Source organism: Homalodisca vitripennis, chromosome 7 (genome assembly GCF_021130785.1).
Source record: "Homalodisca vitripennis isolate AUS2020 chromosome 7, UT_GWSS_2.1, whole genome shotgun sequence".
NCBI lineage: Eukaryota > Metazoa > Arthropoda > Insecta > Hemiptera > Cicadellidae > Homalodisca > Homalodisca vitripennis.
In genome coordinates, this window is record NC_060213.1 from 28,503,257 (window position 1) to 28,528,739 (window position 25,483).

Consider the following 25,483-nt stretch of genomic DNA (forward strand, 5'->3'; position numbering starts at 1 on the left):
TTATGTGTTGCAGAGCTTGTGCTGAAGCAAGAACAAGAGGAATATCAGCGAGAGGGAATCGAGTGGCAGAACATCGAATACTTCAACAACCAGATCATCTGTGAGCTGGTGGAGGCGCCACACAAGGGCGTGATTGCCACACTGGACGAGGCTTGTCTTAACGTAGGCAAAGTCACTGACGAGGTAACTAACTGTCTCTTGGTTCATACCACTGTCTTAAAGTTTTTGAGTTGAATTGAAATACCTTTATTCCTAATAAAGGTAGTTTGTTAGCTTTCATTAATTAATTAGTGTAGAGAATAGCTTGGTACATGTAATGACTATAAACTGTCATGATACCCAAACCAGAAAATGTATTATTGACTGTATCATTCCAATCAAGGTCCAAAATAATATGAATACACCTTTTTATGTAGTATTAGTATCCTATCTCAATTGAATTTTGATGTAGCTCCATACATGCATAAGCCAAACGCAATTGCAGAGTCTACATAAGCAAAATAAATAGTCTTAAAGTATCAGTTGAGCAAATTTTTGACATTTTGTAAATTACAAATAAACCGGAGGTAATTTTTTTAACATCTTGATCAACATGCAAATCCCAAGTTAAGTGTTGATCAAGAATTAAACCCAAAAATTGTGTTGGCTCCACTTGATTTAACAATGTGTCCTTTAAATGGTATTACTGGCTTATTGATTAGTGGCGGCTCCTTGAATTTATTTAGAGACCATGCAGTAAGGAACATTCCAATTCAGTGTTCTTTCGTAATAGCTACAATATAAAATACCTAGAGTTAGAGATGGTTAAATAGCTCTCATTTGTCAATATAGGAAAGTTGTCATTGTAATACAGAGTAAAAATTGTCTCATATGAAATAGAAAAGTTGTGGTTATTTCAGTTGTGTGAAATTGGCACTACTGATGATCGTGTATGTTCAGCTGCTGTTGGAGGCACTGGACAAGAAACTAGTGACACACCAACACTACTCGAGTCGACAGACGAAGCCGATGGATAAGATGCTGCAACACAAGACTCAGTTCCGAATAAGGTGAGGAGTTTGGTACAAGAAATTATTGTAACAGTATACATTCGATGTTTTTATATTGTAACTTGTACATTTGATGTGGAAAATTTTGAAAGACACACAATAATTTATGTCAATATTATTATTTGTTAAAATTTTGGTAAAAAAATTGAAACAGAACAAATATAACAAATTGAATTAGTTGTCTATTAATATTGTATGTATTTGTTTGAAGTGGAATTTGAAATAATACAATTCCGTCTTTGAGTTGTTTTTGATTGACAAATGAAAGTGGTCCTGAAGAACCGACAGGTAAAGATTCACATCAAAACAAAGTTTTTGATTTTATTCTCATATAAAATGTGTACTTTTTCAGCAACAGTCATTTTTCAGTATTTTAAACATTATTAACTACAATTCATTTATAAATTACATTTTTCTATTCCATAGGAACTTTAACATTTCCCATTCTGTTTTACGTTTATAATTCTAAGTTCAAATTCAATTCAAATTTTCTTGTCTGTTTATCAAGTAGCTACCAACCTTCAGTTCGAAGTTGGTAATTATGTTTGATCAAAGAATGATCTCGGTAGTTAATGTAATACAGTACTTGAAAAATAAATAAAAAAAAAACAAACTAATATTTGTTGTCAACATATTTGTTATTTTTTTTATGACACAAAAGGTAAGAAATAATTAGTAGATTTGGTTTACTGAATTTTATGCCTCTTTCGCTTGATTCTTGTTCACATTTTGTGTAATTGGAAGAGTTTTGTGATGTCTTTCTCCGGTGTTCAGGCACTATGCCGGAGACGTGATCTACAACATCAACGGTTTCCTGGACAAGAACCGGGACACTCTCTTCCAGGACTTCAAGCGACTTTTGTACAACTCCACCAACCCTGTCATCAAGGGGATGTGGCCTGAGGGAGCCATGGACATCACCAAGGTATGCAGCACCTCGTCGGTCTTAGCGCAAGGAAACGGGATACTTGTTTGTGACTTTCTTGTCAGGATAAGGGAATGAAAATGCATTATTCAGAGTGTTGTTTCTGAGCCCCTTTGGCATTGAAAAGTCCACAAGTGACTACAGTCTTCTCCTGTTACGTCCTTGTTCTAATCAATGCTCACATGGATGAGAAATAACAGACTCTTTTTGTATGCCAGGGAAATGCAGATCCAACAGCTACCATATTTCCGACAGAAACGCTCTTCTCAGCCTAGTAATTAAGTCAAACACCACAATTCCACTATCCATAGCATAACAGCTGAAATACATTTAGCTGCCTAAGTGCACAAGAAACAGTTATTATGTTGAACCAACAATATTCACCAAGATAGATGTATATATTACTAAAAAATCGAGGTAAAGTACTGATTGGTGGCAAATCATAGTTTTATTTAACCTTTTGCCAAAGCAATGAAATCTTTTTAACTGAAAATTTAGATTCAAAATTTAGGTTTGTTGTTATGTTTCAGTTTTATGTAAATTTTATTTTTGCTGTTTTGTTCAGTTTCATATAATGTGGTTTCATTATACACCATAGTTTCAAAAATCAAACTGTTAACCCATTGCGGATCACTGACGAGCTGGGCTTGTCACGTAGCGGCCGGGCCTAACGGCACAGCACGATGACGAGCTCAGGTCGCAAAAGCGATCTGCTTTTAAGTTTCCCTCCAAATAGTTCTATTAATGTCTGATAGATTGGGCGATCGTCTTCACTTGTCAACTAAGAGTGTTTAACGACGGTCTACATTTAGAGTTTTCATAGTTTTATAAATATCCTACAGACCGTAGTTGTATGTCAAAGTTGAAAAATCATATGAGTTTACTCTCTGCTTTTTAGTTAGTATAGTTTTGAGGTTAGTGACACAGAACTGAACGACACAGACGTACATGTTGGCGGGTTTAATCTAGGCAATGACCCGGATATTGTAATCGCTTCGCCCGAGCCGCTTTATTTAGACTATGATTCAGACATCATCCCTGCCACCACCACGGAACCTTGCTCGCATGTTATCGTTCCTACATCACAGATACCCCAGCAGGCCCATGTTCCATCTGAATGAATACCTTCACAGCTGAATTTTCTAGTATACAATAGCGAGCGATACAATGTGGCGCACCATTGCTGTTCGTGCGGCCGCGGACCATAATTAATTCGTGCCTGTGCGCCAAATCAATACAATCCGCAATGGGTTAAAATTAAACAAAAATCCTTTGCTTATTCAAAAGGAAAATGTTGTTTACTGATACTGTAATTTTTAATTTACATCAAGTAATAAGAAACCTGTGCCATTGTACAGTTAAATGAAATGAGAATACAGTGCATTGGATTTTCATGATATTTGCTATGACCTGCTGAGACAATCATATCTCTGTTGTTATCAAGTGGAAAATACCTGAAACTGTGAAACCAAAGAGTTGATTATTATATAGTGATTCTAATGTAGATTAAACAGTTGAAGTAGACAGAATTCCATCTGTTGCAGACAACGAAGAGGCCCCAAACGGCTGGAACACTGTTTAAGAACTCGATGATCGCCCTGGTGAAGACTCTGGCCAGCAAGGAACCGTTCTATGTGAGGTGCATTAAACCCAACGAGGACAAGTCTCCACAGACCATGAACGAGGAGAGAGTCATTCATCAGGTAAGAGGCATATTTCCTGAGTAAGAGATATATGTCTAGCAGATCCACACTACCACCACAACATCTTCTATCAGACCGAATATTTATCAGAATGTGGTAATAGCAGCTCAATATGTCTGTGTATTCTCTAGTGAAGGCTCATACCCTCTAGAACTGAAACTGATTTCAGTAAAAACTAATATTGTCACTTACATTTGGGAACCTTATGAGTGTGCCTACGTATTGGCGTAGGAAAAACAATCTACTTCATATCTGAATACAATTGTCGGAGTTGTGGGATTTCCTAAATCTCAGAGGCTATAGTGGGTTAAGTTTACACGAGGTGTTCCTCGATGCTCTAGCCTTAACCTTAACTTCTTTCAAGGTGGTATACAGTAAAACGCACCTCAGTAGGCCTTTGAATGAATGATGACAGAACGTACTAATTTGAAAAGTTACAGAACCTGCCACGACTATCTGCTCGGTGTGGTTGCTTTGTGCATTGTGCCATTATTATTTCGTTCTCTCACTTCGTCAAATCCCACTCAACTCAAGAGTACTGTTTTATGTTCACTTTATTGTGAATAGCAGAAGTCAAGATTTTTCGTAATCACTCCAATCCCATTATAACTGTTCCAAAAGTATCAACAGGTTTTTATTCCAATAGTGTGATGAATTGGGTTTCAGAGGGAAGGCACATGATTGGATCTCATCCTATTTTTTAAACCGTAAACAGGTTGTTGAAATGCGCTTTGTTGACGCTATGGGTTGTTTGAGAAAACAACTATCGGAAGAACGGAAAGTTCAAACTGGAGTCCCGCAAGGTTCTGATCTTGGGCCTATGTTGTTTTTGCTATTTATTAATGACATTCATCAAAGTGTCAATGGCTCTAACTTATTTTTGTTTGCGGATGATACTTCCCTCGTCATCTCTAATAGTAATCGAGCCCAGCTCGAGGTCCAGACTTTTATCCAAGGTAGCTCTTTGTTGCAGTGGCTAAGTGAGAATTCTTTGTTTTGTAAATAGTACTAAAACAAATCTTCTTGACTTTGAGTTAAGAAAGTCTTATAAGTTTAAGTATTGTTATAGGTGATTCTGAAATCTTTCCTTCCCGAAACGTGAATCATCTGGGAATTATACTTGATTCTAAATTAAACTTTTTTGATCATATTGACAAAGTTTCAAAAAATTAAGCAGCTACTTGTTTTTAATGTACAGACTGTCTTGTATTGCTAGTGAGAAACTTCTCGTACTCACCTATTATGGATGTTTTTATCCTTTTCTTAACTATGGATTGCCTATATGGGGAAATGAGAGTACAAAAACTCAATACATCTTCCGCCAGGAAAAAAGAGCAATAAGTATCATTTTCAAATTAAGTCGTGTGCAATCCTGCCAAAACAATATTCTAACTTTCCCGTCTATTTACATTTTTCAATGCCTTTCTTTTTACAAAAAGTATCCACAAAATTTCACTGTCACCAACAATGTCAATCATAATTATCATTTAAGGATTAGAAATTACCTTATCTTACCTCGCCACAAAACAAAATTATTTGAAAACCAGTGCTTTTATGCCTGAATTCGTCTTTTTAACTCTTTCCCTCTTTACTTGAAAAGTGTTGTTGATGACTGGGAATTCCTGAATAAACTTAAAAAGTTCCTTATTTTAAAAGAATACTACAGTGTTCAAGAATACCTAGAAGAAATGTAGACCTCCGTTATTAGTTTAACTTATTTTAGGTTTCATGGGTAATTCTGTATTGATTATTTTTATATACTGCATCGTATATACATGTATTTTGACGATTGTGCATGCATTTTATGTTTTTTGACAATAAATGAGTTGAGTTGAATGTATTGGTGAAAAGATCAGTTAAAGAATTCGTGAAAAACACCAGTTCATGCTCGTTCACAAGGTTTTTATTACACAATGCTTGTCTTTGAATGACCATAGTAGTCGGTATCAAAAGACAGAGCATGTTTCAAAATCCATGTAAGTAATTTCCCTTTACTGTCTGTACGAAAAAAATTAATAGAAATGTGGTTATTTTAGAATGAAGCAGAAAACAAGTTATGTTCTATTTATATACACCAACAAAAGCATGAAAATCTATCAATAAATGAAGTTGGTAATATATAGTTAGTAACTCAACACCTTCACTCGGGCTCTATACTGTGATCTTTAGTGTCATTTATCTGATTCTGCGGTGTAAGGTTTATGCCGCAGTCAGTGTGTTAAACTCAACTGTGCCAATTAATGCTGGATTTTTTGTAGACAATCGTAGGAGCTGAGATTTTCAGTACCAACTACCAAAAATTAGTATGATTGAAATGAGGGTTAAATTTTTTTATTGGTTTCTTCAGTTGGTGGTTTTCTAATTTATGTATAAGATTTTTTTTTAGATCTGTCAGTGAGTGAATTTGTGGTGTGTTGACGTCAACAGGTGCGGTACCTCGGACTGCTGGAGAACGTGAGAGTACGAAGAGCCGGCTTCGCTTACAGACAACGATACGACAGATTCCTCAAGAGGTAAGTATCCTCAACTAGTTTGGTTAAACCTCTCATCTTGAGGTGAGGAGTCTCTTAACACCTCAACTTTCTATATGCTCTGAGACTTCATTTTGGTTTCTGTATTCAAAACTCTTATCAGCTAATAAGTGATTAATTAAAACTTTAATGTTAATGCCGTAAGTCATAGCTTAGGAGCCAAGAGCTAATTTACATTTTATAAGCAACAACATATTACCTATTTGTTTGTCTAATCAATAGAAGAATTTTCCTTAAGAAAGAAATTGATTGTCAGCTGTGTTATTTTTTTGTGGCAGTCAAAATGGGGGGTATCAAAAGGGTTAAAAATATCCAACATTAATTTTTGACTCAAGATTTTCTATTAGTAGACAAGAGCGTAATAAGCAAGTTTAGAATATTTGTAGTTTGGTGCAATGTCACAAAATATACTCTATATATGAAATATGTTATGGATTTTGTATTTGCCTGGTTGTTGACGGTTTTTATGTGCTCTTTGTTTTAAAAGAGTACTCTTAGAATGTTTTGATCTAACCTCACACACTGAAGTCTCTAACCGAACTTTGTTTTTGTCTTTTTCAAACCATACTATCTCTAAACAAAACATAGATTCCTGTTCTTTTAGGTTGTCTACAACAGGACAGTCTTCCTTTGTTTCTAAAGCAAGAATGATAATCAGGAAACAAACAAATGCTGTAGATTAGCTTTTCAATTAATTTACAGTGTGTGTGTGACTTTTTTAAATTGTTCCTCAGCATACAAATTAAACTTTTAGCTGTTATTCATTTCATGTTGAAAAATCCATTAGTCTCACTCTTTGGAACCAAAGAGCTTTGCTTGTTAATCTTGTTCTTGCATTCACTTTTTTGGTTTAAAAATCCTAGTGATAAACGTAGAATCGTCTTAATCTAAGATATTGACTGTGTTGGATGAGACATTTTGAAAAGAGCAGATACAAAGTTTAGGAATTGGCTTCAAGAGTGTAAAGTTCCATTACCAAAATTTGAAAATGTAATTTAATTTGACGTTCAATCTGTTAATAATGCAATGAGCTGCATAGAACCTCAGTAAAGCCCATTACGCAACACTTAGTGAGGTGTAATCTTACCTTGTTCTATAAACAGCTATAGATTAATGTATTCAGAAATAAAACGTACTGACCTCATGTATTGCTCCCAGGTACAAGATGATTTCTGAATTCACTTGGCCCAACTTCAAGAGTGGGTCGGACCGTGATGGTACAGCAGTCCTGATACAGGAGAAGGGGTTTTCTGGCGACGTCAAGTACGGACACACTAAGATCTTCATTCGCTCTCCCACCACTCTGTTTAAGTTGGAAAAGGTATATATTTTCACGTAGTCGATTCTTTATGTGCACATTGGCTTTTCTTAGGGTACAATGCAAGAAGAGATAAAGCCGTAACATTTTGATCATGCTGCAAAATGACTGTGTACAGTCTGCTCGTCTCTAAAGGTGGCTCTTTGCAACTCTTCGGAACTGGAACGGTTTTGGAACCGCAACAACAATAACGTAACAGGTTCCACTCGGTCGTGACAACTGTTGCAAAGAAAATATAGGAAGTTCCTCTAGAGGTCCCAACGGTACTTCCAGTTTGGCACACATTTACTCGTTCTCTGGGTATGGAGTTAATGGTAACTTTGAATTTCATATCTGGACTGTATGTGTTTAGGAAATCACCAACTAGTTGTCTCTGATGTAGTAAACATTCAGATTTTAGTAAATGAAACAAGATGACCCCTACACCTACAGAGGCTGTATGGAGTTGAATATGTTGCTTACTTATCCCCTCAGTATAAGTGCAAAAGGAATAACTACTTTTCTTAATCCTATTGCATTTTTCTCTGTCCATTCCTTCATTTTTTTGCTCTATAATTAAAGCAGTTAAGAAAAGCAGACCTGGGTTTAGATTTTATCAGAAATCTTCAAAGTTCCACACTTTATTGTATTTGATGTCTTCTCTGGAATAAAACATGTCAAAATGGGTTTCTTAAATATAAACCTGATCCTGTTTTTTAAGAAATAAGGAGAAAAATAGTTAAAGATTAAATTCACTCAGGTTAAGATCTAAATTATCAAATAGGTTTTCCTCTCAACAAGTTCAAATTATTTTCCCTAGCCAATGCAGATACCAAAATTCTGATTTCAATAAAACCATGAAAGAGTGTAATTGAAAATGTAAGCGCGTCTTGATAGTAAAGAGCAAAAGAAGTGAGGATTTGGAAGGTTGAAAATGTTGGACCTTGATATTTAAGAACTTGTTGCAGAATTCTGCAGTGATCCTGTTGTTTTGTCCCTAGATGAGGGATGACATCATCCCCAACATTGTGGTCCTGCTGCAGAAACAGTGGCGAGGGGCGCTGTGCCGTCGTCGCTATCGGAAACTCAAGGCCGGCCTCACCATCCTCAAATACTACCGCAAGTACAAGATGCGTTCCTACATCTCGCAGCTCGACCGCATCTTCAGGTACTTCACTTGTAGTCTTCCACAGCTTGTTAAGTGTCTTGCAGCATATTGATTTACTGGACTTAAAGATATGTTGAGAATATGTGGGTTTTGTTTTCAAGTTCATTGTTGTGGTTTTTCAGCAATGAATAATTTTCAGTGACCAAACTTTAGGAAGTATATGATACCAATGTCTCTGATAGCTACCTTATTGGCAAGAAACAACATTAAAGAGATGCCAGCACGAGAGTACTGTAGTCATACTCATTTAATCCTTATAGAAGGATTAAACCAAATAATGGATAGAAATTATTGTCCCTACTTAATTCACTCTCTTCTTCATGTGATTGATGTTGGGTTATAGTTTCTGATATGTGTATTTTATGATTAAAACAAACAATAAATCTTTTTCTCGTCTAATTATAATTACACAAGGCATGAAAATTTAAATGAAAGGACAACTAATAAACTATTCATGGCACATTCTTCCTGAAGTTGTCAGATTAGATAAACACATTCAGCTCAACATTAGCTAGCTGTATGACTGATGCAATACGAAGATTTTGTGGTTAGGAAATATTGATCGCATACTAATATTTGATAGTATGTTTAATGTCCTACAAAGCCATATATTAGTTGAATGGTTTAAACTGTGTGTTACTCAGGAGATTTGTTTCAAAACTTAACATCCAATTCAATTTAGCAATACAAAAGTACTTAGGTATAATAAAAGAAACTTAAGAAATATTCAAGACAGAAAATAACTTCAACAAAAAGATAGCAGCAAATTGTTGAAAAGCTGGCAGCCTGTGATAAAGAAAAGCTATATTAATTACTGTTTTGTTTTCATTAGTCATTGGTTGGTCAAGCTTCAGCCAATCATGATAAAGCTTGATTCACTTTTACAGATGGATATGTATTATTGGTAGTTTTGGTTTAAAATCTTTTTATCGAAGATAGGTCTTTATTTATGCTTTTAATCAGTCAGAATTGTTTTCTAGACACATAACAAAAGATTGCTACCAAAGGCACTGCAAAATATTTTGAAAAATTTATGGCTGTGGCAGGAACGCCAAGAATATGAGAGACTATGGCAAGTCACTTAGGTGGCCACCGCCACCCTTGGCCATGAGACGTCACGTGGGGAAACTGAGAGCCATTTACGACAGGTGGAGAGCTGCCATGGTGCTGAGTGTGAGGCCGAGAGCTGAGTGGCCGATGTTCCGCATGCAGGTATTCATGCGTATTCATGCTACCACCTATTACACTATGTTGGTTAATTTTAGAAGAGTATAAAGAGTTGTTTTAAAATAGGTTTTTCATTTTTCATTCTGTAATTAGTGTTTATTTTTCAAGTAATTGCAAATAACAGCTTCTTTAATTACATCTACGTCCTTGGTACGGTAAAAGGTGAAATTGTATTTATTTGGTTTGGCGGTTGGTATCAGTGGTGTTAAAAATAGTTGCCGCCGATTTTCGTTATTATTATTTGTAAAGTTTGAAATTCATAATGTGAGATTAGTGTCCAGTGTGTCAGACTCAAGACACACTGTATGTCTGTGCATACAACTTCTTTAAACGTACTGTTTGAACATAGGTTTAGTAAAAATAGTTATTAAAAGTGTTGTAACCGTTAACCCTTTGAGTGCCAAGAGCCAACGAGATCAGCCCGCGAGTATTTCTGGAAAGTGCCGAAGACAGACTAGATTGTGTTTTGAGAATGAGAATATCTTTATTTACAATTTTTAAGATTATAAATAGTGTCATAAATACATTACCATTAGGGGAAGGATTTTTGCAGAAACTCTTCTAGCGTGTAGAATGGGCGTTTTATAAGCCATTCGTGTAGAGCGGTCTTCAATTCCTTTCTTCTTTTGGACAACAGGTGAGGTGGTAGGTGGTTGTAGAGCTTCACACCCATGTACGAAGGTTTCCGCTCATAAAGCCTCAGACGATGTGCTGGAAGGTTGTAGAGTTCAGCATTTGTGGTATTGTAGTGGTGTACAGCATTGTTTCTTGGAAGATTTTCCCCATCAGCATACATTATTACTTCTTGAATGTAAAGTGAAATGACAGAATCTTCAGAGACTTGAATGCCTCTCTACAGCCTTCAAGAGGTTGGAGACCAGCCAGTGTCCAAATACATTTCTTTTGTATGATTAGTATTCGTTGAAGATTTGAAGCAGTAGTTCCGCCCCAAGCAGCTAGACCATAACGCAGGTGGGATTCAAACAGAGAAAAGTAGGTTATTTTTCCAGTTTCTGGGCTACTGAGAGAAAGAATTTGTTTAACGACAAAGTGCCTGGTGTTGAATTTTTTGCTAAGGGTTTCTACATTTTTGATCCAATTTAGGTCGGTATCTATTGTTACGCCAAGACATTTCAGCTGCCCTTCAATACTGACATCAGGAATGTCTGGGACTTCTAGTGCTCTTCTTCCAAAAACAGTCTGATTAGTCTTTGATGGGTTTACTACAAGATCATTTCCATAGCAATACTGGATGGCCAAGTTGATTGCTATGTTTTCAAATATTTAATATTATGTTACTAAATGTTGACATATGGTATTGTACCTAGGCTCATTTTATACATAATAAATCAAATAAACATAGATTATATATCTTAATTTGATTTGATACAGCTAGTAGTAAAAGCTATTTACCAAATATGAGAGACAACTTTTATGCAAGTGCAAAATTTTGATATTTTGCACTAATATATAAGAAAAGTCATAATCAGTATTACAGATACTTAGTTTTTTAAACTTGGTAAGTTATACTTGGTCCTACTTACATAGAGAACAATAAAATAGTTACATACAAATGTATTACGATAAGAAATACAATTTTTCTTTATCAACATGTACATTTTTTAATTTGTCTGGTTTTTAATTAGAAAAGTTTAACAGATTTTATCAACTAAAAAAGTCCAAGTCAAAGTCAAAAAATCTTTATTCGTTTTAGTTACAATGATGTAACATTTGAATAGTGTCAGTTTAAACTAGCTAAAAACATCATGTCCTATTTTCCTACAACACAATAGTACACACACACACACACACACACACGCACGCACGCACACACACACACACGCACGCACCACACACACACACACACACACACACACACACACACACACACACACACAACACAAATAATAAATATAAAAAATCATAACTCAGTTATAAAGATACATACTTTTTTAATTTGGTATGTTTTTCCTATGTACATAAGGGATGGTAAAAATGTACACATAAATAAATTTATATCATAAAATTAAAATTTTGTATTCAAAAGTTTGAAAAATTTAATTTTTGTTTGTATCATTTTTTTAGTTATTTAACATGTTTTATCATGCAAATAAATATTACAAGGTATAGACTACTTTCCCCCTTGCATAAAAGATGAATAATCATCTTAGTATGTTTCTTTATATTGTACGAGGGGTATCCAAAAAGTAAGTTTCCCTGTTCTGTAAAAAGATGCGTACGTAACACACCGTGCAGCTGTGGGCGGGGATATGTAGCGCGGTTCGGTTGGCAACAGGTGCGCCGGTCACTGGCCCATTGTCATGCTTCTCAGTCAGTTGCTGCCCAAACATCATGGAGACTCCACTGCGTTCTGCCGCCAGTTGCGAAGTCCGTAGTATTATTCGTTTCTTGACCGCCAAAAACGAAACTGCCGTTGAAATTCATCGTCAGTTGTGTCAAGTGTATGGTGAACATGTTATGTCCGTTCAGATGGTCCGTCGTTGGCATGCAATGTTTTTGGAAGGAAGAGAAAATGTTCATGACGATGAGCGTAGTGGCCGACCGGCCAATTCTCGGCAACCTGACATCATTAATGCTGTACGAGCAGTTATTGACAATGATAAGCGAGTGACTCTCGATGAAATTATGGATAAACTGCCGTCAAGTGTTGAAGTTAGCCGGTCATCTGTGCACAATATCATGACAGAAGATCTTCAGCTTGCAAAAGTGTGTGCAAGATGGGTGCCTCGCTTATTGAGCAATGCCCATAAACAACAACGAATGGCTGCTGCCCAGTCTTTCTTGCGATGTTTGACGATGAAGATGAAAACCTTTTCAGTAGAATAGTCACTGGTGATGAAACATGGATTCACCACTCAACTCCAGAGACCAAACGCCAGAGTATGGTGTGACAAAAAAAAGGAGAGGCAGCTCCTCAAAAAGCCAAAGTTTTTGAGTCGGCAGGAAAGGTAATGGCTACAGTTTTTTGGGACTGCCGTGGAGTGTTATTGATTGACTATCTTCCTCGTGGCGAAACCATAAATGCAGAAAGGTATTGTGAAGTTCTCACCAGACTTCGGCGGGCAATACAGAATAAACGGCGCGGACTTTTGTCACGCACGGTTCTGCTTATTCAAGATAACGCCCGACCACACGCTGCTCGTGCAACAATGGAACTTTTGTGGAAATTTAAGTGGGATGTTTTTGGTCATCCTCCATACTCACCAGATCTTGCGCCTAGCGATTTTCATCTGTTTCCGGAGCTGAAAAGACACCTTGGCGGTCGGCGATTTGCCAACAGCGATGACCTTCAAAATGAGGTGGATACTTGGCTTAAAAATTTGGCGGGTGAATTTTGTGATGCTGGAATAAAAAAACTACTTCCTAGATACCAAGAGTGCTTAGAAAGGGATGGTAACTATGTAGAAAAATAAGGTATGATGTAAAAAGTTGAATAAATGTGTTTCAGTTATTTTTTGAGTCTTTTTAACTTTTTCATAATTAATGGAAACTTACTTTTTGGATACCCCTCGTAAGTTGTGAATTATTTGGCTGAACAATACACAAACACCAAAAGAATGCTTAGCACTAACAGTGCCACCTCCTCTAAAGTGCTTGGCACTCAAATGGTTATCTTCTCTGAATAACTGATAGTTTTAGTTGCAAACAGATTTATTTTTTACTAAAGCAGAGGTCAATCACTGCAAATCAAACAGCTGAAAGATTTAGAGTTTCCGAACAAACTTTGATAACAACCGTGTGGTCAGTGATTGTAACAGTATGTTTTTAATTTTTTCAACTCTAACGATTACATTTTACTAACTAAGACCACCGAAATCAATTGTTTATGGGAAATATAAATTTACTGATATTTAAATAAATTAGTGTAAATTAAACTATTAGAACTATTGTAATCAATTTATTGATCAGTGTTTGTGGAATCAATTTGTTCAAATATTATCATTTCACTTATTGTTGTAATTAATGGGCTCTAAGCTGTTTGATTGATTGATCTTGGACGATTAAAACATTAATGTCACTGTAAAATACTTAAAATACAAAAAATATGTTTAAAACATCTTTTTAAATTGATTGAATTAATTCATGACATTGGTCATTCTATAAATTAGAGTAACCAAATACATGGTATTATATCCTAACCAATATTAAAAATATAAAGGTGAATAATATTACGCTTTCACACATGAAGTATACAACCGATCATAATAAAATGCTACATGGACATACTAAGAACCCCGGCTTTACATATAGGCCTGTTCTTATTTTGAAAATCTCTCCGGGCTACTTCCTAATGGACTATAAAGTTGCAAAAATCTCATCTTTATCTCCAAAGTTGCATTAGAGCAAACAAATATTATGAAATGAAAGAACCTGTTAAATGTAATGAACTGTCCTGTGTAAACGTACAGACTTAGAAACTCGTGCTCGGTTCTACTGACACTGCCTGTTGTGTACAGATAAACGCAGCGTCCGCGTTGAAAGGACGTAGGAGCAACTTTGGCCTGGACCGCAAGTGGCAGGGCAACTACCTGAGTCTGGCCGCAGAGAACCCGGACTGCCAGCATTACAACGCCAGCATGCGACAGCTCAAGAACTCCGACAGGTTCGATCAGGTTGGTGCACGTGGATGCTAAAGTCCATTTTACTTTTAGCGTAGTATGTGGAGGAGATTAATGATAAAAAAACTTATGCAACAGGGGAGTATTCTAAAGTTGTATCTGTACTTTGAGGACTGGTTCGCCATATCCTCAATGGAGTGGTGGAGGGGGGTGTGACCGGTGGTCGGCCTCAGTATAGGGATCCCCCTCCACTCAGGCGCACTTTAATTCAGTTACCTGCAGGCATGCGTGAGATAAGGTGGATGTTTATTTTTATATCGTGTCATTGCGCCAACATGGAGCGGACCGTTGTACAATGTTACGCTGTGAGGTTTTGCTTTACCTCAGGAAATCCGCGTCCGAGACCCTTGAACTCATTAAACAGGATTATGAGGATGATGCCTTAAGCCGCAGAAGAGTTTTTGATTGGCACAAAATGTTTAAAAAGACGGCCAGTAGCAGCAAACTCTACATTGGCGATGAAAATATAATTCACTTGAACCAGAAATCCTCATACACAGGTAAAGCTTACAAAAAGGATGTGAAGCCGCAGGTAACTGCTACTTTTTTAATAAAGAATAATGATCGTTCACATCTTTTATTAAATAAAATTATTCTCATTTACTAAATTAGAATTTGGAGGTCACGAGATTTTGGAACCACCACCCCAACAATGAACTCCTTATTTCAGCTGTTCAGTTATATTTCCTTTTAATTTGTAAAAGTTTGCAGCACTGTTAATTATAAAGATGCATGATTTTTTTACAGGGAAAACAACACAATACTATAAGTTTTGATTATTGTTAGGTATATGCATTGTTCTACATCAGCTCACGTGATCTGAGCTTGAATTTAGGTACTAAATGGATGTTTTTTCCCCCGCCAGAAGTGCATGCACGGTGCTGCCAATGATGTCACAGAATCACGCACTTCTGGTCACAGGCATTTACCCGATTGGTAATTGCCTGTGCTCAGATCATGTTAGATGATTTGGTATGGAAAATATATGCCCCTGGCCAGGCAAAGCGGACATCCAACAATAATAACAACTTATGGTACAGTTACAGATAGAATACTCACGAAAGACTATTCCTTTATCAAATTCGAAGGGTGAATTGCGTAGCTAAGCTGATTATAACGCAATTTTCTAGGTGCTGTTCTCATCCTACGTGGTGAAGACCAACCGGTTCAACAAGCCGGCGGAGCGTGTGCTGGTTGTCACAGACCTTGCCATCTACAAGCTGGACGTGCACAAGTTCAAACCCATGCGGCGTGGCATGCCCATACAAGACGTGAGTACTGTAGAGGGTTCAATTGTTAAAGAACTATCGTTTATTTCTCAGAAAGGACTTAATGACACATTAAAACGTCATGTAACAGGATTCGTTGCGGTTGCGTGTAAAAGTTTTAAGTGTACAGCATTTCACTCTCTAGATGTGCTGCGTACATATAGACAGACAATCATACTGAAAAGAAAATTTCACATTCCTCTGGCTGGCAACAAATTGTGCAACCCTACTGAGTGATAGACTTCAATGATGCTCAGCCAAATCCACAGATGGACATAAACCATCTTGAAACTCATTCTTATCTAAGTGTAAAGAAGTTCATGCACAAATTTGAATTCTACATTTCATGGATAGTTGGGCTACATGTGTTATTATTTTACATGTTAAAATGTCTAATTTTGGCACTTCTTTTCGTGCAACCAATCCAATGTGATGTCTAAAGTAAACCAAGCTCTGTTTTTAGAGAAAGAGAGAATAATCTATATTCCATTAATACACATCGTTATTGTAACAACATGCATATGAATAGCGTCATCACCACACTAGTCTGTTTTAAAAATTAAAGTCAACCTTTAAAATATACACATCTTTAAAATTATCTAACTTAATGCCTTATCGGTAAGATAATCTTTTCCTGCATTTTCAAATCTCTTCCTGTCAGTTATATTTTTTTATTTCCTTAGGTAGCTGATTATAGTATTTTCCTTTCATATAATTTCAGATTCAGTTCAGTTGTCATTTTGTTACGTGTACTTGTTTTGTAAATATGTGTAGATTCTAGAGATTTATTGTATTTTTTGTTACAAATTTTATTACTTCTATTATATATGAACCACAAATGGTAGGGGTCTTAAATACACCAAAAAGGTGTTTCACCAAGTTTAATCTATTTGTTTAGCATGATTCTTTTTTTTATCAATATTTTATCCAGATTTTGCTTGGATGTTGCACAGTATATACATATTCCGTATGCTATGTGTGAATGAATCCATGCAAAGTAGACTTTTTTCAGGGCAACACTGGTGTTGTCCATCACATTTTTTTGGCATGTGGCTATTTACTTTTGCCCATATTCACATGTTTTAGCATCTCACTTTCATCAGTGGATCATTGAGGTTTACTGTATATTTACAACAAATCCCATATTATTTGTAAATTTGGAAGTGCAAAGAACGACCAAGTAGTAGCATTTTTTTGTTGCACAGGTGGTAGGCCTGAGCCTCAGTCCGGGCAGGGACCAGCTGGTTGTCATCCACTCTAATAAGGGCAACGACCTCGTAGTAACCCTCAAGACCTCGGAGGAGAGGGTCGGTGAACTGGTGGGAGTCTTGTGTACCAGATACCTCTTGTGAGTATTTCATCACTTATATGTGTAGGGTTAATAATTTTACTGTAGGTCTTATGTAAAATGTGTATCCATCCTTAAGTGTTGGATTCTATGAAAAGGCTCCTTGAAACACTTGTTACTTTCAGGACTTTTGAAAAGAACTGTAAAGTTCCACAGATACGATGTGGTGCTTACTTGAGACCGATTTTAAAGTCTTATTAAGCATGAGGCTTATCCAGAAAGTAAGGTCCGATTTCTGACAATAAATATCCTGCCATAGATTTCGAAAAAACTTTAATTATTTAAATTCCTCCCAGTCTCCATTTCTATTTTTACTTAGTTTCCTTTTTTGTTTGACCATTAGTTTTAATGTTCTACAAGCTTTTCAGTGTCAATTGATAGAGGTCTGCAGCCTGTAATATTTCCAACCGCTTCTCCAACTCATCGTCTGTCGTAAAGCACTTGGAGCAAAATCTGAACTGTATGGTGGAAAGTCAATATTATCAGATTTTGGGTTTGAATGGCAGAATGGAGTTTGGCTTCTCATCATTTGCTGCATAAACAAGATTCCAAATCTATCCCAAAATATGGTTGCTGCAATATTGCGTAAAGTTAGCTGCTTAGCCTTTATTTTAACTGGCCTCTTCTTAAAAAAAATCATGTTTTTTTGTCCCAGGACATGATTTTTTAAAATTATCATCTTCCTAATGATATTGGTCTGAAAAGTCAATACACAAGCCATTCTTTTCATTTTATGTTGCCCAGCACATAGTCTGGGTATCCAATGTGATCACAACTTGTGAAATTGCAAATTTTCAGAGACAATTTTGTGCAAATTTATTGTCATATTTTGAGTTGAGACTATGAACTATGAGTTGGGTCTTTGTGAATTTTTTTCAATGGAATAATCAAATATTTGGATGGTTGGCCTGATCGTGATTTATTATGAACCTTTTACCTTACGTTCTTTAAAAGGTTTTATTATAAGTACGCATGTTGCTGTCACTTATCGTGTCCAAACATTTCACTTACCTGCTAATGAATTACTGTTGCCAAAACATTTCTTACTGTTAAAACTAAATCAGTGAACGTATTTCACAGATGTCAGACTCGTCAATTGTTAAGAACATTTTTAACTGATGCTGCAACAATACCAGTGCAATCAGTGTTGTTTAATTCACAAAATATATCAGGAGTGAGTTTGAATGTGGCTTTAATTTTTCACATAATATTCAATTGTTATGGCGATTCAGACCTTAGTTTAGGCCACAGCGGCCTGGAAAATTAAAGGTCTACTGGATGGTCTCCAAATTACTTATGTATACATCTGATTGTATAGATATAATGTATAGGTGTATGCCTTTTACATATGAATAATAATAATAATGTTGATTATTATTTATTTCATCAAAAAACTATAAACATTAAACAAATTAAAGACTTAGAAATTGACTGACCAAATCACGAGTGAAACGTCCAATAATTATACAAATTAACACATTATTGAGTCTAGCTCAGAATACTATACAAGATGGTATCTACAATAAAGATGGTAAATACAATAAAGATGGTATCTGTAATGGTAGCAATACAAAAATTTCTTCAAATGTTTGAATTTCCTTGACGAGGTATTTGGTCAAAATACGTAGGTCCAAGATAAGTTAAGTTATTCATCATCATCATCATCATCATCCGATGTTTCCGTTATCACGGGTCGTCGTACACAGCCTCCTCCACTTTTGTCTGTCATTCCAGGTCTCCTCTTCCTCCACCTGTATTTTCTGTAGTCACCTTCTCTCTATGTCTTTCCACACTTGGTCCTCCCATCTTCCTCTCTGTCTTCTTCCTCTTTCCTCCTTCTCCAGTGCTATTCTAGGCATTCTATTATCTCCCATCCTCTTCACATGCCCCATCCACTGTATTCTTCTTCTTTCCATTGTCTCTTGCAGTGAAACTGTAATGTAACTGTAAAGTTAAGTTATTAACCTTTGGAAATCTAACATTTCCTATAGAAAAACCTCTAATACTTTGTTAGATAACATTATTGTCTGTATTACCACTTTGTTTGTAAAACAATTTTAAAACTTTGAAGATGATATGCATTTATTGGACAAATAACGGCAACATATTTTTAGATTAAGATGCGAGTTTTTTTATTTATGAAATTTAATGTAAGGCTGACGTTTTTTGTCTTTGGGAAAAAACAAAAAAGTAATTAGCACCCAGAGCGATTTCTGAATAGCACCCATCTTGGTGATGTTACTGTAAAAGCAGTTTTGAGTTTTCTATTGTTTTAACCTACTTTTATTGCAATTACTGGAGTGTATAACTATTTAACAATATATGACCACTGATTGTATGTGTTTAAATTTGTCAGAGGAGTTGTAATCACCATCAGTCCTAACACTTGGGAGTTGATAATTACCATCAGTCCTAACACCTGAGAGTTGATAATTACCACCAGTCCTAACACCTGGGAGTTGATAATTACCATCAGTCCTAACACTTGGGAGTTGATAATTACCATTAGTCCTAACACCTGGGAGTTGATAATTACCATCATTCCTAACACCTGGGAGTTGATAATTACCGACAGTCCTACTAACATCTGGGAGTTGATAATTACCATCAGTCCTAACACCTGGGAGTTGATAATTACCATCAGTCCTAACACCTGGGAGTTGTAATTACCATCATTCCTAACACCTGTTGTTTGACGTTGTACTGGATGTTGGCAGTTTGCGCAAGGCCGAACTAACGGTGAAGGTGGCCAGCCAGTTCCAGTGCATGCTGGGACACAAGAGTCGCAGTTTGCGCGTGGAGGTTAGTCCGGACACGCAGCTTGCAGGATTCCGCAAAGACAACAACAACGGGATTGTGTACATGCTGCCGTCGAGCTACGCAATCGCGCGACCTCAGCCTATCAAGGGCTAACACACATCGACTACACTGTGATATCCTGCCTTCAGTATTTTCTTTTCATTTTGGGTTCAAAACCCGCGCATCATCGGCGTTTTTGTCATTGAAAATGAATTCGTCATCGTCACACCACCGTTCATAAAGCTAGCATTTTACAAATGTTGCCATCGTAATAGAGATTTGTACAGTTGTGCCATTTTGTACATTATATGTAGATAGCTTTGTTTTCTCTTTGTGTTTTCACCAATTTGTTAAAACTATAGTTTTCCACTTTGATTTCACACTGCTTTGTAGCTTTTTAATCACTTTGCAGCTAATTATGATACAAATTCTTTTTTTTGTTTGAAGTTTGTTTTTGACAATGGAAGGATCGTGAAGGAAACAGGATTTTTCCAGACATTTGCCATCGTTCAGTGATATAAACATGTTAGTGTTATTAAGGTTTTGTATCAATAAACAATGGAAAATGTCTGGAAAAATCCTGTTTTTTTTATTAATTTTTTCTTTAAATTTTCACTGAGAATTAATAACTTACAATCAAAATGTCATTCAACAACGAATATATTTTATAAAGAAGTGCAATGTTCCTTTTTATAAATAATTTATTGGAAATATTTCTTTGTTATAGATAATTGCAGTAAAATTAGAATAAAATTGATATAATGCCTTCATATCAATATTGCTATCATATTGTTTTGAACATTCTAAGAAATTTACAGATTGTTTGGAAAAATGTGCCTTTGAAGCAGTAGTTTTGAATTGTATTGTATAACCAGGGTTATAATTCAACTTGTTATTAACAGAAATGTCTAAAATACGTTAGATTTGTTGTATATGTTACTCTTTCTCTATAGATATTTAGTTTTGCCATAACATTGTACAAAATAATATTTTAACATGGTGCTGCTTTGTGTTGTTAACCATTTATTGTAAATAGTTTTTTTTTTTTTAAATATTTTATTGGTGTGAAAGATAACATACACATTAGTAATTTATTTTTTCACGTTTCACCAAGCGGCCTTTAGACTATCGCTATATAATTTTTTATTTGTTTATTATGATAAGTAATTTTAACCTTAAAATTAATTATTTTGTAAGCTATAGCAAAGATCATCTGTTGTATACGTTTAATATTTTTACCCATATGAAATGTATTTTAATTTTGAATAGAAATGTTGAGACTTGAAATTGTCGTAACGATGAGGATTGTTTTAGTTTAAAAAAATAAAAATTCATTACAAGTTTATATTAGTATATATATAGTATAGTCACAAGTGTCTGATCAAGCAATAGGCTACCAAAGATGGAGAAACCACCCAATCGATTCAGTGTATATGAAAATGGGAAATCTCTAACTCTTGAATTTAAACCATCCAAAATGTACACCTCTCATCTAAATAGCATGGAGAACAATTTAATTTTTTCCCCTTAACGGCTGAAATACTCTTTCGGACAAATGTTTGTTTCAAAGACAAAGTTGCACTTGAATTACATGTTTAAATATATTTCACAACACAGGAAAAAAAATAACGTCCAGAAAAAGAAAGCAAGTAATTTGGATTTGTGTAAAGTGAGAATTGGAACATGTAACTGAAAATAAACACAACTCAAGTCACAAAAGTTGGGAAAAGATATAGTATATGGGTAACGTCGGTAGTTTTTATATGTTAAATATTATCATATAACACGATTACTATAGTACTATAGTAATCTTACTATAGTATTAGATTACTATAATAAGATTAAGTAGTATATTTTTCAATTATTAATTTTAACTTAGTGTTTCTATTACGAGTAATTTGTTACAGTTAAACATGTTTTTGTTGTTACATAATGTTGGGAAAAAAATGTTAATTTTCTGAATTGGATGAGGACTGTTTGTAATTGTAAATTAATTGTTTATTTCAAGTATACAAGTGGTTGCTTATAAAAACCAGAGTTTTAAAATCCTTGCACTAATTTATTTTTCCAAACCACCTGAAAAATACCCTCTTTTGGTTCTCTCAGGACAAGAAGTTGAGAAATTGCACTTTATCCTAAAAGGACCTTTGCGCTACTTCTGGAGTGATAGGATATTTTTTATGAGTAAAGTTAGGGGTAGGGGCTGCCTTCTGTCGAGATCCATGAGGAAGGATTTTTGGCATTAATTTCATGTTTCCTTGGTTGGAAGAAAGGGAAGCCAGCTCTGTAACAACCTCTCCAGTCAAAGCAGGCAGGGCGTGGTACACCCTTATTTACAGCCCTTAAGACATAGTTAGCCCCACCAACTCCAACAGTTGCATAGATCTACCCTTTTACCACAATATCTCAACATTTGCGGTTAGTGATGTGCCGTTCCTGTACATCCATAGGGTTGCCCAGATTTAAGTGACACATCGGTGTTTGTTGTACTCTGGTAGGTTCACAATTTGGGAGGTATAAACTAGTCATAAGTGAAAACATCTTTCTAGAAACATTTTCAAAACCCTCCTAATTTCGCCTAGCATTAGTGATCTCTATCACTCAAGGGAATACATCAAGAATTAAGCTAAGTGGAGTTTTGATGAAACTTAATTTCTATTTGGGCGAGATTACGTTTGACAAGAATACATTTCTATATAGGCAAGATTATGTTCGACAAGAATACATTTCTATATAGGCAAGATTACGTTCGACAAGGGTACATTTCTATATAGGCAAGATTACGTTTGACAAGGGTACATTTCTATATAGGCAAGATTACGTTCAACAAGGGTACATAGAAATAAAGGCAAAATTAAGTTTGATCATAGTACATGTCCCTTTAGTGGATGTCCTTCATGATGTAATGTCAAGGATCCATCTGTTACCTACAGACAGTTGTGGGGGAGGGGGAGACAGCAGTTCTGGCATGATTACAGATAACTTTTATTACTTTTTGGTAGTAAAGATAAGGCAGCTTTACAGACAATGATACGAACATATACCACTGATTTGTCAATTAAATAGAACCCATAGTTTCGATCCTTAGCAGAGCCTTATGTAACGCATGGTCTGCACTACTCCTACCTTGTAATTTCTTAATCCTATTTTACCTCTTGGGTGAGGCTTAGAATATAAGATCCAAGCTGATTTATTCTTAGAAGTAACTTAGAACTCTTTCACCATCAGTTTCACTATACTCCATCACGTCAAGGAATCACCTCAAAATTGATAAATTCTTGGAATTTCTTGTCCATCAGTTTCAAAATAAATTAAATAAACGTTTTTATAGAGCAAATAAAAGATTGGATCTTTTATTAGCCACATTGTCTTTGATTTCAGAACCATAACCATAGCAACCTGATTCATGTTTCTCATTCAATTTACTTTTGCCATTAATTCAGAATCGGAGTAAGAATTTTTTAGTGACTTTCTCATCCTCAGTCCAGAAACAAAAAATTCACTGAAGCAACCTCCAAGAAGCTATCACCAATAAGTGTTAGAGAGGGCTTCTTAGCCCTAACTTCGCCTGGTAAAATAAGACATTCTTTACTTTTACTTTTTTTTACCAATAACTTACTTTTGTAATTTTTTGTCAATTGCCAAGTACATTCATACATAAAAAAATTTTATCAGTCTGAGAAGTTGATGGTCATCCATGGTCAAATTTGTCAACAATCACCAACTTTGAAATGGATAAACCAATTGTACAGTTGAGATTTTCCAATTACAATTGTGTTTAGTGTAAGCTTCTTGAGCATAATAATGCTCCACTAACGTTTGCGTTGTTTCTGGTTATTTTTTATCTTTAATTTGTGAGATTGTTTTATTATGGCCCTCTGGACTTTAACTGATAAATACTGTATAGTAAATTTGTACCCTTCCCTGGAGCTCAGAGGGTTGACTTGGACTTTTTAAGGTTATAATAATATAAAATTACTATAATTTTTTAAGTGTATGTAATGCAACATATAATGACTAATTTATATTGCGTTATTCGCACTCGTCATGTAACTGCTAATCATGGGAAAATAAGTTAGTAAGGCCAGTATTTTTACAGTATTTGTGTTTTGTTGATTTCATTCTACAGTATTAGGTAATTTTAAAAGAACGTCTTTTTGGGTGCATTCCAGTCTTGGATAATTCGACTCTAGTGTTGTAATATCTTTTGAATGTATACGCCTCTTGAGACATTTTAGAGACGAATTTGACAACTTACTATTTTTTATTGTTGATATTAAATGCAGTTGTGGTTTTAATATTAATAAAAATTGTAGATTGCCTCCGAATAGAATTCCTATACTGAAATGTTAAAGTCGTACTTAGATACTATTGTCATAATATATTTTTAAAATAGAAATATAAAGAGATAACAATTATTATGAGATTATTGTGCTTCTCATGTATTTAATATTATTCATCTTAGCTTTTAACACTGATTGTTATTTATTGTTCAATGAAATGGGTATACAAATTAATTAGTGAGTATAATATTTACATCTATTTTAACAATTTCTGTGTAAATTTACAGTAATAACAAAATGTAATGTGTTAATTAATTTTCTGTTAATATAGCAAATTAGATGTTATGGTTTTGTTTGATAATGTTAAAGTATTCGATAAGAAAATTTTCTATTACAATTAATTGTGTTATTTGTAATTTTTAAATTGATCAAAATTGTATTTGTTGTAATAATGTAGAAAAAATAAGAATACAGTTATTCTATTTTGTTAATCTCAAGCTAATAGAACACTGTAAGATGCTGTTAAAAATTATATTAGGTTTTTTATTTAACACCCAAAGGTGTGCGGTTATTTAATTATTGACATTTAAATTTTCAACTAATTATTAATTGCTATTTAATTTATGTTGCATTATTTATTGGGATGATTAATACGATGTGTTAGTTTGCTTATGTATTTCTGTGATACCTTTAGCTGTTGTGCCTTGTACTTTCTGTGTCTTTGCAATATTACTAAACGAGAATGTACCTAAACTATTTTATGACGTGTAAGTTTTACTTATTTTTATGATCAATAAAAATTATTTTAAGGTATACTGTTTTATTTATTTCCTAATCAACTTCTAACCCTATACACTTGAAGGCAGTATTTATAATTTGTCCTTGGAGCTCTTATGGCCAGCTCTAATGGCCGCCGCAATTTTGTCGCAAGCACGCTTAATGTTATCTCAGCTCGTATGTCCAGCTGTACTGGCCAAGATATAATACGTCCATAGCTCGTAAGGTCAGTACCACTGGCCACTAAACATAGTGTTTACTTTCTAATATTCTCTTTGTTTTATAACGAGTGGTGAGTGCTGAAACCTATTGAGCAGCTTTATTTAAAAAAAAGAAATTTTAAGTAAAGCAGTATATTTCAAATTAGCCTATAATTCTTCTCAAAACATTGACTGTGTAAATAAGATGAATGATGCTTAGTTGGCCTATACACTGAAGTGATAGAAACCTAGAACATTTTACTAGAAG

At 35.1% G+C, this 25,483-nt stretch overlaps 1 protein-coding gene across 1 annotated transcript in view; it reads left to right on the top strand.

The window, feature by feature from the left end:
• LOC124365777 (unconventional myosin ID) overlaps nt 1-25,051 on the top strand; it is a gene marked incomplete at its 5' end in the record, with an annotated part of 39,800 nt that extends 14,749 nt beyond the window's left edge. The window contains 12 exons of the mRNA XM_046821788.1: nt 14-183; nt 940-1,049; nt 1,824-1,974; nt 3,519-3,677; nt 6,105-6,190; nt 7,367-7,529; nt 8,507-8,673; nt 9,720-9,885; nt 14,379-14,534; nt 15,671-15,811; nt 17,014-17,156; nt 19,874-25,051. Coding sequence (XP_046677744.1) covers nt 14-183; nt 940-1,049; nt 1,824-1,974; nt 3,519-3,677; nt 6,105-6,190; nt 7,367-7,529; nt 8,507-8,673; nt 9,720-9,885; nt 14,379-14,534; nt 15,671-15,811; nt 17,014-17,156; nt 19,874-20,069 — 1,808 coding nt within the window. The remainder of the gene's footprint in view (nt 1-13; nt 184-939; nt 1,050-1,823; nt 1,975-3,518; nt 3,678-6,104; nt 6,191-7,366; nt 7,530-8,506; nt 8,674-9,719; nt 9,886-14,378; nt 14,535-15,670; nt 15,812-17,013; nt 17,157-19,873) is intronic.
• Between the last annotated feature and the right edge of the window lie 432 nt (nt 25,052-25,483).